The 12255-nt window shown below is 37.6% G+C and overlaps 1 protein-coding gene across 5 annotated transcripts in view; it reads left to right on the plus strand.

Moving 5' to 3' along the window:
* Positions 1–12255, plus strand: part of ERCC6L2 (ERCC excision repair 6 like 2) — a 175365-nt gene that overhangs the window by 38079 nt on the left and 125031 nt on the right. For all 5 annotated transcript variants that reach the window (XM_006167823.3, XM_027768003.1, XM_027768002.1 and 2 more), the window contains exon 4: positions 1712–1905. In XM_006167823.3, coding sequence (XP_006167885.1) covers positions 1712–1905 — 194 coding nt within the window. The remainder of the gene's footprint in view (positions 1–1711; positions 1906–12255) is intronic.

Here is a 12255-nt window from a genome sequence, read left to right on the forward strand (position 1 = left end):
GTCTAAAATGTTTCACAAAAGGGAGGGCAGAATTTAGAGCAGTATTCTATTACTTAATTTTTTTGTTGTTGAACTGAACATTTTTGGCATATTTAGTTGGTTTATTTCTATCAAGTATAAAACTTTAGAAAAGGAACTTACTGATAACCCTATTAAATATAATAAGTTACTAATGTGGCAACAGTGATAAACAAAAATATTTAAAAATTAAAATGGTTGACAACAGCAGATTCAGGGTTGATACAAGAAAGGTCAGTGGAACACCAAAGCATTCACGTAGAGACTAAACAGAGCTATGTTGGTGATCGTCCTGAGGACTGTTTGGATTGGAGGTATTAGGGCAGAGGTCCTATTTACATGAGTTAGAGAAAACAGGAGGAGGATGGAGTAGAATAAGTGCTGACAACTCTCGAGGGACACTGCTATAGAGTGGTGAGAGGTAGTAGCTACACAGAGATGTAGGGTTAAGAGAGGGTTATTTTTGTTTTGTTTTGTTTTCTTCAATGTGGAAAAATAGCATAACATGTTTACCTACAGATGGATGTTCTCCATTAAAAAGGGAAAGTTATGAAGGGGAGATTGGGGCAATTTCTGTGGCATGACTTTGGTTGGCAAGAAGAGATGGGTACCACCGTGAAAGTACAAGGCTTGTCTTTAGAGAGGAGCATGAGTCATTCATTACAGTAACAGAGAGAACAAAATAAATAGAGGCTAATAGAGATTGATTACTGATATCACAGTAAGGGAAGTGGAAGGTTTTTTCCTGTTAGTTTTTTTTTTTTTAATGAATTTTATGGATCATCAGCTGAGAGTATCTGAGTGATGGGGAAGGGAATGAACTAGGGAGGGACCAGCAGATAGCATAATGGCTACGTTGCTGGACTTCCATGTAGTCGACCGCAATTCAAGCGTCGGACCAGGTGGTTTAAACTCACACCAGGAGCATTTGCGTGCATGCCCAAGATCCCAAGAGGAGAATGGAGGAGAGGGGATTGTGGTGTGACCACTCCTTCTGGGGGATGATTTCTCACTTTCTGTCTTTCTGGCTAGTGCATGTGCCCTATAGTAAAAACCTCTCCAAAAAAAGAGAGAGAGAGAGAGAAAAGAAATGAACTAGGGGACCAGCAGGTGGTGTGATAGTTGAGGCACTGGACTCCCACATAGACAACTGCGGTTCGAGTCCCAGACCTGGCAGCTTACTTTCTCGTGTTCTCTGTCTCTCTCTTCCTCTCTCTCTCTCTGGTGAGAGCACATACCCTATAGCAAATTAAAAATAAATAAATAAAATAATTCTTAAGATAAAAAAAAGAAAGAAATGAACTGGGAAGGTAAAAAGAGGAAAGGGAGCTCCAGAATAATATGTATTTCAAGAAAAACATCTGGCCTACTTTACAGATATGTTACTCATTTGGCCTTGAAAGTATATTGTTGGGGTTCTAATTCTGTTCTTTCTTTTAGAAAATCACTTCTCTCTTATCTCCTTTTTCGGAGTAGAAATAAAAAATAATTGGTCCTTTGGGCAAGTTTGAGTATCTATTTTGTCCTAATAAAAAAACTAATTAAGCAACAAAATATCTTTTGAAGGTCTTACTGTCCAGTCACTCAGTTGTATATAGTCTTATTAACTAGTGTCAAAGTTAAAGAATGGGACTATTGATTTTCTGGGTTTCACCATCTTAAAGACATCAACATCTTTTTCTTCTTCTTTTAGATGTTTTTAATAGTTGCTCCTCTTTCTGTCCTCTACAACTGGAAGGATGAATTGGATACCTGGGGATATTTCAGAGTCACTATTTTACATGGTAACAAAAAAGACAATGAACTGATTCGCATAAAGCAGAGAAAATGTGAAATTGCTCTAACAACTTACGAAACACTGCGCCTATGTCTGGATGAGCTTAACAGGTAAGGAGAATAATGGGAATGATTATACTAATATTCTTCTCCCATCATATATATGTGTGTGTGTATATATATATATGTATATATTCACATATATATAAAATTTTATATTGAGTTTTAAGTGCTACATATTCTTTAGTCAAACTTCTCTTTATTGTTTATAATAACTTACTATAACAACTTAATTCTGAAATGTTATAATTTATAATAACTTATTTTCTGAGAAGGAAAAACCCGCATTAGGTTTCCAGTTTCTTCTTTTTATTATTATGTTTTTTAGTTTATTTATTTCATGAGTGAGAGAGATACAGAGAGAAAGAAAAAGAGACAGCACCCTGAAAGGATCCCAATACTGTGATCTACCCCCCAAGCCTCCAGCCAGCCCCAAATCATGGGCACACAGCTACAAATAGCCTATATGACACTGGAAATAGTCCAGTGTCCTCTGGGAGGTCTCTAGACTTGAGCTGGGAACTCTCCCATATAGGGTTGCCTTGCAGAATGTCACATTTTACCATTGCTCCACCGTCCAGCCTTACCTGTTTCTTATTCTAGTTCTTAAACTCACTATAGGATACCTCTCTAAAATAATAATAATGCCTATTAAAGAATGATAAAACTTGGGACCAGCAGGTGGTGTGGTGGTTAAGGTAATGGAGTCCCACATGGCTGACTCTGCGGTTCAAGTCCTGGACCTGGTGGCTTCAGAATCATGCCAGGTGTGTGTGTTCATGTCCAAATTCCGGAGAGGAAAATAGAGAAGGGTTTGCAGCATGGTCAATTACCTGAAAGGTGATTTCTTACTTTCCTTCTCTCTTTGTCTTTGTCTTTATCTCTCTCACCAGAAAGCACATGTACTCAATGGCAAAAAAAAAAAAAGAAAAGAATGATAAAACATGTTTTAAATTTCTTGCAGTCTTTTGTGCATACAGTGCTTCTGGACTAGGACAGTGATTTTCATGAATGATTTTAATTATGGGAGTATTTTGAATGTAGGGTGGCAAAAATATGTATATGCATGTGTACATGTGAAAACATACACACACACAATCACATATATGTAGAAAATGATTGTAGCCTAGAGTGAAAGGAATGTGGCTGGGAGGCACCACCAATGAGATCACAGAGTAGTATTGAAAGCCATTTAGAAAATTTCGGTGTTTATTTTTAGAGCAATAGAGTTCCCTGATAAGCTTTCAGCAGATTACCAATATGATAAAAATTATCATATTTGTATTTTATTTATTTATTTATTTATTTATTTTTAAATAAGTGCATATGGCAAATACTTTATTTTTTTTTCAATTTTATTCATTGTCATTATTTTGTTTTATTTTTTTAAAGTTGACCAGAGACAGACAGAAAGAGAGAAGGATAGTGAGAAAGCAAACTGCCAGGTTTGGGATTCGAACCATGGTCAGTCATGCAGGAGTCCAGTCGCCTTAACCACCACATCACCTGCTGGCCCCCATATTTGCATAATATTTTATAAGTGTCCTAGCTGCTGTTTATGCAGACAGAAGAGAGCCCAGCTGAATGGAGAAAGACCTATTAAGAGGTTTGTTAGGGGCTGAATTTTGTTTTTCCCTTCCCCTTAGTTCATATGTTCAGATCCCAACCCCACTACCTAGAATATATTAGAGGCAGGTCTTTAAAGAAGTGATTAAGTAAAAATGAGGCCATTTGGACTAAGGCCTAGGGTGACTGATAATCCTTGTAAGAAGAGAAAGAGACATTAGGGACAGAGGAAAGGAAGTGTGAGGATACAGCAAGAGCAAAGTCAAGAAGAGAGGCCTCAGAAGAAATCGATCTTGCTGGAGCCTTAATCTCAGATTTCTGATTTGTGAGAAAATAATTTTCTAGTGTTTAAGCCATCCGCTCTGTGGTATCTTTGTCTTGATATCACTAGCAAACTAATACAAGGTTTTTATAACAAGGTTTTTTTTTTTTGGAGAGATTTTCACTGTAGGGCGCATGCGCTCACCAGAGAGACAGAGAGAGACATAGAGACAGAAAGCGAGAAATCACCCCCCAGGGGGGATGGTCACGCCGCAATCCCTTCTCCTCCATTCTCCTCTCGGGCTCTCCTCTCCGGATCTTGACCATGCACATACACGCGCCCGGCGTGAGTTTTAAGCCACCGGGTCCGGGACACGAACCGCGGTCGACTACGTGGGAGTCCAGCGACATAGCCATTACGCTAACTGCTGGTTCCCTGATCAAGGTATTCTATAGTCAAGTCTAAATAGTTTAGACTTCAACTCTTTATAGTTGTTTCAGCAAGAGGTTGGGCCTTGGTAAAGTCATTAAATTGGATCTGCTACTCGCTTAGATTTCTCCCTTCTCCCTATTAGGATATGATTTTTACCTTCTAGGTCAAGGTTAAAGTGTTCCATCAGGAAAAAAGTTATCTATTAAGTCTTTAAAATGTTAAGATATTCTAGTCAGTTTGAACTGTTGTCAATGAAGGAATTAATGGTATTTCCCCAAAGTATATTGAAGTTTACAAAACCAGGTTATTTTTTAAGGTGATACTTGAAAATTAAAATGCTTTAATGTGGGACCAGCAGTTGGCGTAATGGCTGTGTTTCTGGACTCCCATGTTGTCAGTCACGGCTCGATTGAGTCCTGAGATTCTAGCACCTTGGCCACCACACCACCTGCTGACCCTGTTTGTAATTTCTGAGGGAAGAGTTGATATCCTCTATTACAGTCGTAGATTTGTTTCTTCTTTCAGTTCTGTCAGTTTCCAACTCATCTTGAAGCTCTTTTATTATGTTATATGCATTGTGGTTATTCTTTCCTTATGAGGTAATCCTTTGATCTTAACCAAAAAGACCTTTGGGGACCAACAGATAGTGAAGCAGTTACGTTATTGGACTCCCACAAGGCCAAACACAGTTTGAGCCCTGGACCTAGTGCCTTAAAACTCACTCTGGGCACATGTACATGCATACCTAAGATCCCTGGAGGAAAATGGAGAAGGGATTGTAGCCCAGCCATATCTCCTGGAGGGTGATTTCTCACTTTCCCTCTCACTGTCTCTGTCTCTTTCTCCAGCAAGCACACATGCCCTAAGGCCAAAACCTCTAAAAAAAAAAAAAATGACCTTTTATTGCTAATAATATTTTATATCTTGGCTTTTTGACTGGTTTTAACCTAGCCAATAATCTTCTTATGTTTATGTTTACTGCATGTATATAAGTTTTCATCTTTTATTTCTTTGTATTTAAAGAAAATCTCTTGAAGTTAGTATATAATTGAGTCTTGCTTTTTTTTTTTATTCATTTTGGATCATCTTTGTCTTTTATTTGTGGTTATTTGGATCCTTTTTTTTTTAGTCTGCGTGCACTTGCCAGAGAGAGATGGAGAAAGGGAAAATGAGAAATTACCCCTCAGAGAGGGTGGTCATATGACAATCACTTTTTTTCCATTCTCCTCTTAAGATCTTGGGCATGCATGCACCCGCACCTGGCATGATTTTCAAGGCTCCAGACTGGAACTCAAACTGTGGCCATGTGGGAATCCAGCACCTGGTGCCCTGAGACATTCATGTTTAATGTGATTACTAATAAAGTTGGATATAGGGCTTCCATTTTTGTTAGTTCTTGGTTTTTATCCCATCTAGAAAATTATTTATTAGTAAATTATTCCATTACTATTTTATGGATGCTGTCAAAAGACAGTGATCTGAAGCATGGAGAGCCTGTCTATCCGAGTTGGTGGTGGACGTGAGATTTGAACCTAGACCCATCTGGGTTCAACTCCAGACCTCAAGTTTTTGACCATGATACTGTACTACTACAAAAGTTGTTCTGTGGTTAGATAAATGCAATACATTTATTTATTTATTTTAAAGAATTATTTCATTGAACTTAATTTTTATTTATTTATTTAAATTTGATCAGAGAGGGACAGCAAGAGACAGAGAGGGACAGTGAGAAAGCAAGCCGCCAGGTCCAAGACTAGAACCACGGTTGACTATGTGGGAGTCCAGCGCTTTTAACCACAATGTCACCTGCCGGCCCAATACATTTATTTATTATAGCATCAATCATATTTTAATTATTTTTTAACCTGTTTATCCCTTTAGACTCTAAGCTCTTTGATATAGGAGATTTTATCTTAATTTTTATATTTCAGTCGTTACTACGACTTTAGTACATAACATCTGAAAAAAGTTCAAGTGATCATTTTCTTTTCTGCAATTATAAATATTAAACAAGAATTCTAATGTGGAATTTTACAGCTATAAATTATAAGATTAGGAGAAATAAATGTTATGATTTTTGTTGTATTTATTTTGTTATATTATTAGTTGGAATGGCTTTATTTTGACAAATGTTCAAAATCATTTATATTTAGGAGCCAGCAGGTAGCATAGTGGTTAAGATGATGGACTCTCATCTGATCGACTGTGGTTCGAGTCCCGGACCCAGTGGCTTGAAACTCAAGCCAGATATTTGTGTGAATGTGCCTAAAATCCTGAGCAGAGAAGGGATTGTGGTGTGACCATCCCCTCTGGGAGGTGATTTCTTGCTTTCCACTCCCTATAGCAAAAATCTCTGCAAAAAATTAATAAAAATCATTGATATTTTATCTGAAGAAATATCAGGTTATCTTTGTGAGAATAGTGCTCTGTACATTTATCATGGATAATCCACAGAGTAAACACACTGTAAATTATAAGTGAACTATATTTCTTTATGTTATTACTATTATATTTTTATACTTCATTTTGTTTTTTATCAAAGCACTCTCTATATATATGCATATGATTGAAAGAGCCAAATTGATCGAAGGCTTGTTAAGAAAAACTGCAGTTCACTTCTGACCCCAAGCCCATTACTTAGAACATCTTCAGCTTTTACTAATCTTAGTATTTTTCCTCCCTGTACCTGAAAACATATTTATGCTACAGCTTTAAAATACTTCTTTAGTTTCAGCGTGATCTGTTGATTTCTTTTCAAGGAAAATTAAGATTTTGCTTTTATTTTGCCTTTCTCTTCACTTTAGTAGGATGACCTGGTCCATCTGTTTCATGGAGTAGAGATTGGAATCCAGGAGGCCCAGCTACTTGTTAAACAGACTGTTGACCATTTGCATAACACCAGTCTCCAGAGGCATCTGGTGTCACCCAATTCCTAGCTTTTAAGAGCTAATCATATAAATCAGATTTCCTCTGCTGTCTCCCCTACTGGCACAAGAAAACTGTTTTCTCTGCTTTTGTAAGTCATCTTACCATCGTCTTTCCAGCTTCTAGAGTTTTTTGGCTATTTTCTCTTCACTCTCTCTTTGTTCTTCTGGGCTTCTACCTTTTTTCAATTTTATATTAAGACAATTAAGAAACTTACAGAAAAGTTTAAGCAATGATATATGAACATCCATATCCTCAAAGCTTAGATTGAACAATTGTGTATATATGTATTCAAATGTTGGCAAAATGTAAGCTAACACATATGTGTCTTTGTGTGTGTCTCTGTTTTGGTCTTTGTTTCTGTATGGTGGTGGTATTGAATCATTTCAGTAAGTTGTGTATAACATAATAACATGATCCTTAAATTTTTTTAGTGTGCATCTCCTAAAACTAATTATATTCTTTCTCACATCACAATATCATTGTCACGCTAAGAAAATTAATAGCAATTAAATTTTTCTTAATTATCATAAAAAAGAATTTTTTGAGAGGTTTTTGCTATAGGGTGTGTGTGCTTGCCGGAAAGACAGAGACAGAAAGCAAGAAATCACTCCCCCCAGGGGGGATGGCCACGCCACAATCGCTTCTCCTCCATTCTCCTCTCGGGATCTTGGGCATGCATGCACATGCGCCTGGCATGATTTTAAGCCACTAGATCTGGGATTCGAACTGCGGTTGACTACATGGGAGTCGAACGATGCAGCCATTACGCCATCTGCTATTCTCCTAAAAAATCTTCTAATATCTAATATTTATAAAGCAGGATTCAACAAAAGTTCAGTTGTTGAATTTAGATATTGAGTCTCTTTATTCTATTCCAATTTAAATCCTCGACTTTTTTTTTTTTTTTAATATAACTTTTCTTCTTTTTTTTAAGTTTTTGCCAGAGGTCATGGGTGCTAACCAGAAAGAGACAGAGACAGAAAGAGGGAAAGGGAGAAAGCATTCCCCATCCCCCGCATGGGGAATGGTCACAGTGCAGTACCTTCTTCATTTCTCCATTCTGTCAGGATTTGGGGCAGGTATGCACACATGCCAGGCACACTTTTCAAGCCACTTGGTCAAAGACTTGAACCACATGGTTGGCCATGTAGGATCCTGATGCCCTAAGCACCAGGCCATGGAGTCAGCTTCCATAAAAAGACCTTTTGAGGGCACCAGACAAATTGCCTTTTATGATGTCTCACATACTAGATTTGTTTCATTGCTTTCTCAGGAGTTATGGTTCCCACTATCATCTCTACTTTAGGAAACTGGTTTTGGCCTGTCTTTTCGTGGTTGGTTGGTTTGTTTGTTTTTTTGTTTGTTTGTTTCTCCCACAAATAGGACTTTTTATTTGTCACTATTAAAAGTCTGAAATTTGAACAGCTTCTTAGACTGGTGGTTCATGTCCATCAGCTTGTTCAAATTTAGAGCCTGTCTCATCCCCAGTAGCTTTTCCAGAGCCATTATTCAACCATGAAACTCCATGAGTTTTCCCAATTCAGACCTGAGTTTGTTCAGCATTTTTACTTTTCTGATGAAGACATCATGGAGAGGATAGATAGATTGGAAAGCCTTTTCTATTTCTTTTCCAGTGACATCTGGAACCAGTCTATTGACATTTCTTTTATGTCATTTGTCATGGTTTCCATCATTTTCTTCCATATCTGGTGGACCTGTTGATACCGAGCATAAGAGGTCTTCCATATTTGATTGTTGCATTTTTTAGTAAACCCAATACATAAAAGATGAAGAAAATGACCATTAATGTGAGTTTCAGTCCTGGTCTGCTGTTTTTTTGACCATGGAACACATTTTGTCATGAGCAAAATCCATGCCATGGAAGTTAGGCAGTTTTTGCCCTGAACATCCTTAGTAATTAGCTTGAGTTTCCTAAATGTGATTTCATCATTCTGCAGATCTGTAAGGCTCACTTCAAACACATGGCTCTTAAGACTGTCAGGGGCAATTTTGATACTTCGAGTCCTAGTGGCTAGTGTTTTCCCAATATTTCTTGTGTTGAACATAGAGGTGCTTTCACGTCTTACCAGTCTTTTTTAGAAAATATATCAACCACTTTCTTCTTGGCTCCTGTTTTGCTGACTTTCATAAGGTGCTTATTCTTGCCAACTACTGTGGTGCTACTTAGAGAGCCAAAAGGCTTGGCTTACTGTCTTAATTAGAATTGGGTTAAATATTTTTAGTAAGAATGATTCACAAATGGATTTCTTATTGTATCACTTCAGGAAATATTAATGTCAGATTGTTCCATGGTTAATAATTACACTTTGCAAATATTTTCTCACAGTCTGTACTGTGTCCCTTTTTTATTTTCTAAACTATATCTTTGAAAGAGCAAAAGATTTTAACTTTGATAAAAATCTAACTTACCAGTTTTTAAAATTGATTATGCTTTTGCTGTCATATCTAAGAAACTTGTGCCTAACTCAGAGTAACAAATTTTTTTCCTGTATTTCATAATTTTTAGTAATAGTGCAGATTCAGGTCTATGGTTTATTTTTTAATTGTATGATTTCACATTTACATTTAATCATTGAACATCTTTACAACATATATTAGCTTAGTGCAAAAGTAATTGCAGGTTTGAACTAGTGAAATTCGCCTTTTGATATTGGATACACTGTTAAATAAATGTGGTTATGTTACATATATTTGAATGCACCTTGCTTGCTTTTTTTTGCTAATTACTTATTACTTGATGTTTATTTTATATGTACTTTAGACTATGGAAATGATGTTAGACAAAAAGAAAATTTGAGCAATATTTTTTACTCACATTCAAAATGGGTTGTGGGACCAGCAGCTGGCGTAATGGCTATGTCCCTGGACTCCCATGGGGTCGACCGTGGTTCGAGTCCTGGACCTGGTGGCTTAAACTCATGCCTGGCGCATGTGCATGTGTGCCTAAGGTCCCAAGAAGAGAATGGAGGAGAAGGGATTGTGGCATGGCCTTCCCCCACCCCCCCAGGGGGGTGATTTCTTACTTTCTGTCTCTCTGTCTCTCTCTGTCTTCCTGGCGAGTGCATGCGCCCTCTAGCAAAAACCTCTTTTTAAAAAAAGCCATTAAAATGGGTTGTAAAGCAGCAGAGACAACTCACAACATCAGTGCATTGGCCCAGGAACTGCTAATGAGCATACAGTGCACTGGTTGTCAAGAAGTTTTGTGAAGGAGACTAGAGCCTTGAAGATGAGCAGCATAGTGGCTGGCCATCAGAAATTGACGTGATCTATTGAGAACAATCATAAAAGCTCATCCTCTTCCAGCGACACAAGAAATTGTCATCCTCTTCCAGCGACACATGAAATTGCTAAAAATCTCAATGATAACCATTCTGTGGTCATTCGGCATTTGAAACAAATTGGAAAGTTGAAAAAACTGTAAGTGGGTGCCTCCTAAGCTGACTGAAAGTCTCCCCACTCCCAAATATTATCATTTTGAAGTGTCTTCTTCTCTTATTCTAATCAAAACAGTGAACCATTTCTTGATCAGATTGTGATGTCCGATGAAAATTGGATTTTATATAACTGGCGACAAGCAGCTCAGTAGTTAGACCAAGATGAAGTTCCAGAGCACTTCCCAAAGCCAAACTTGCACTAGAGAAATGTCATGGTCACTGTTTGGTGTGTTCTGATCCACTATAACTGTCTGAATACCAGCTTAACTCCCTTATATCTGAGAAGTATGCTCAGCAAACCAGTGAGATGCACTAAAAACTAGAATGCCTGCAGCCAGCATTGGTCAACAGAAAGAGTCCAATTCTTCTCCATGACAACAGCCAATCACACGTCACCCAACCAACACTTCAAAAATTCATCTGATTGTGATGTGAAGTTTTGCCTCATCTATATTCACCTGACTTCTCACCAACTGACTACCACTTCCTCAAGCATCTTGACTATTTTTTGTAGGGAACATGCATCCACAAATCTTGACTATTTTTGGTAGGGAAAATGCATCCACAACTAGTAGGGTGTAGAAGATACTTTCTGAGAGTTTCTCAAATCCCAAAGCACCAAATTTTATACTATAAGAATAAACAAACATTTTTTCATTGACAAAAATGTATTGATTGTAATGGTTCTTCTTTTGATTAATAAAGATGTATTTGAGCCATTATAATTTAAAATTCATGGTCCAAAATTGCAGTTGCTTTTGCAACAACCTAATATGGTTTTTCAAAGCATGTAGAGACCAGCAGTTGGTGTAATGGCTATGTCGCTGGACTCTCATGTAGTCGACCGCAGTCGAGTCCTGGACCCGGTGGCTTAAACTCATGCCTGGCGCATATGTGTGTGTGCTCAAGATCCCAAGAGGAGAATGGAAGAGAAGGGATTGTGACATGGCCATCCCCTCTGGGGAGTGATTTCTTGCTTTCTGTCTTTCTGTCTCTCTCTGTCTTTCTAGTGAGCACATGTGCCCTATAGCATAAACCTCTCCAAAAAAAAAGGCATGTATAAAGGTCATGACAATCAAATCAAACACATTACCACATTTATCATTCTCAACAAAGAACTTTACATTCTTATATCTGTTAAATGTCCTTCCCCTGAACCCATCCCTCACACTCCCTATGGAGTTTTTCCTCCTCCTATGCAGTCTCTGGTATCTACATTTGTCCTTCCTACTATTCTGTCTTCAGTTTCTACCAGAGAACATAAACATTTGGTATATATTGAGTGGGGATATACAGTGTTCGTCTTTCATAGTTTGACTTATTTTGCTTGGTATTAAATCTTATATATTCATTCACTTTGTTTCAGATGACAGGGTCTCATTGTTCCTTATGACAGAATAGTAATCCATAGTGTATATGTGCTACATTTTTTCAATACAGTCATCCATTCTTGGGCACTTAGATTTACTCCATGTCTCAGCAATTGTAAATGATGTTGCAATAAAGATGAGTGTGCATATATGTGTCTTTCTGGCTGTTTTCCTGTTCTTTGGGTAAATATCAAGGAGTGGGATTACTGGGTCATGTATATGGTAGCCCTATTTGTAGGTTTTTGAGGAACCTCTGAGTTGTTTTCTACAGTGGCTGTACTAATTTATATTTCCATGACTCTAATTTATATTTCCACCAACAGTGTAAGAGGGTTCTTTTTAACTGCAGCCTCATTAGCACTTGTCATTCTTTATTTTTTTTTTATCA

Source organism: Tupaia chinensis, unplaced genomic scaffold, assembly GCF_000334495.1.
Source record: "Tupaia chinensis unplaced genomic scaffold, TupChi_1.0 Scaffold145148_1, whole genome shotgun sequence".
Lineage (NCBI taxonomy): Eukaryota > Metazoa > Chordata > Mammalia > Scandentia > Tupaiidae > Tupaia > Tupaia belangeri.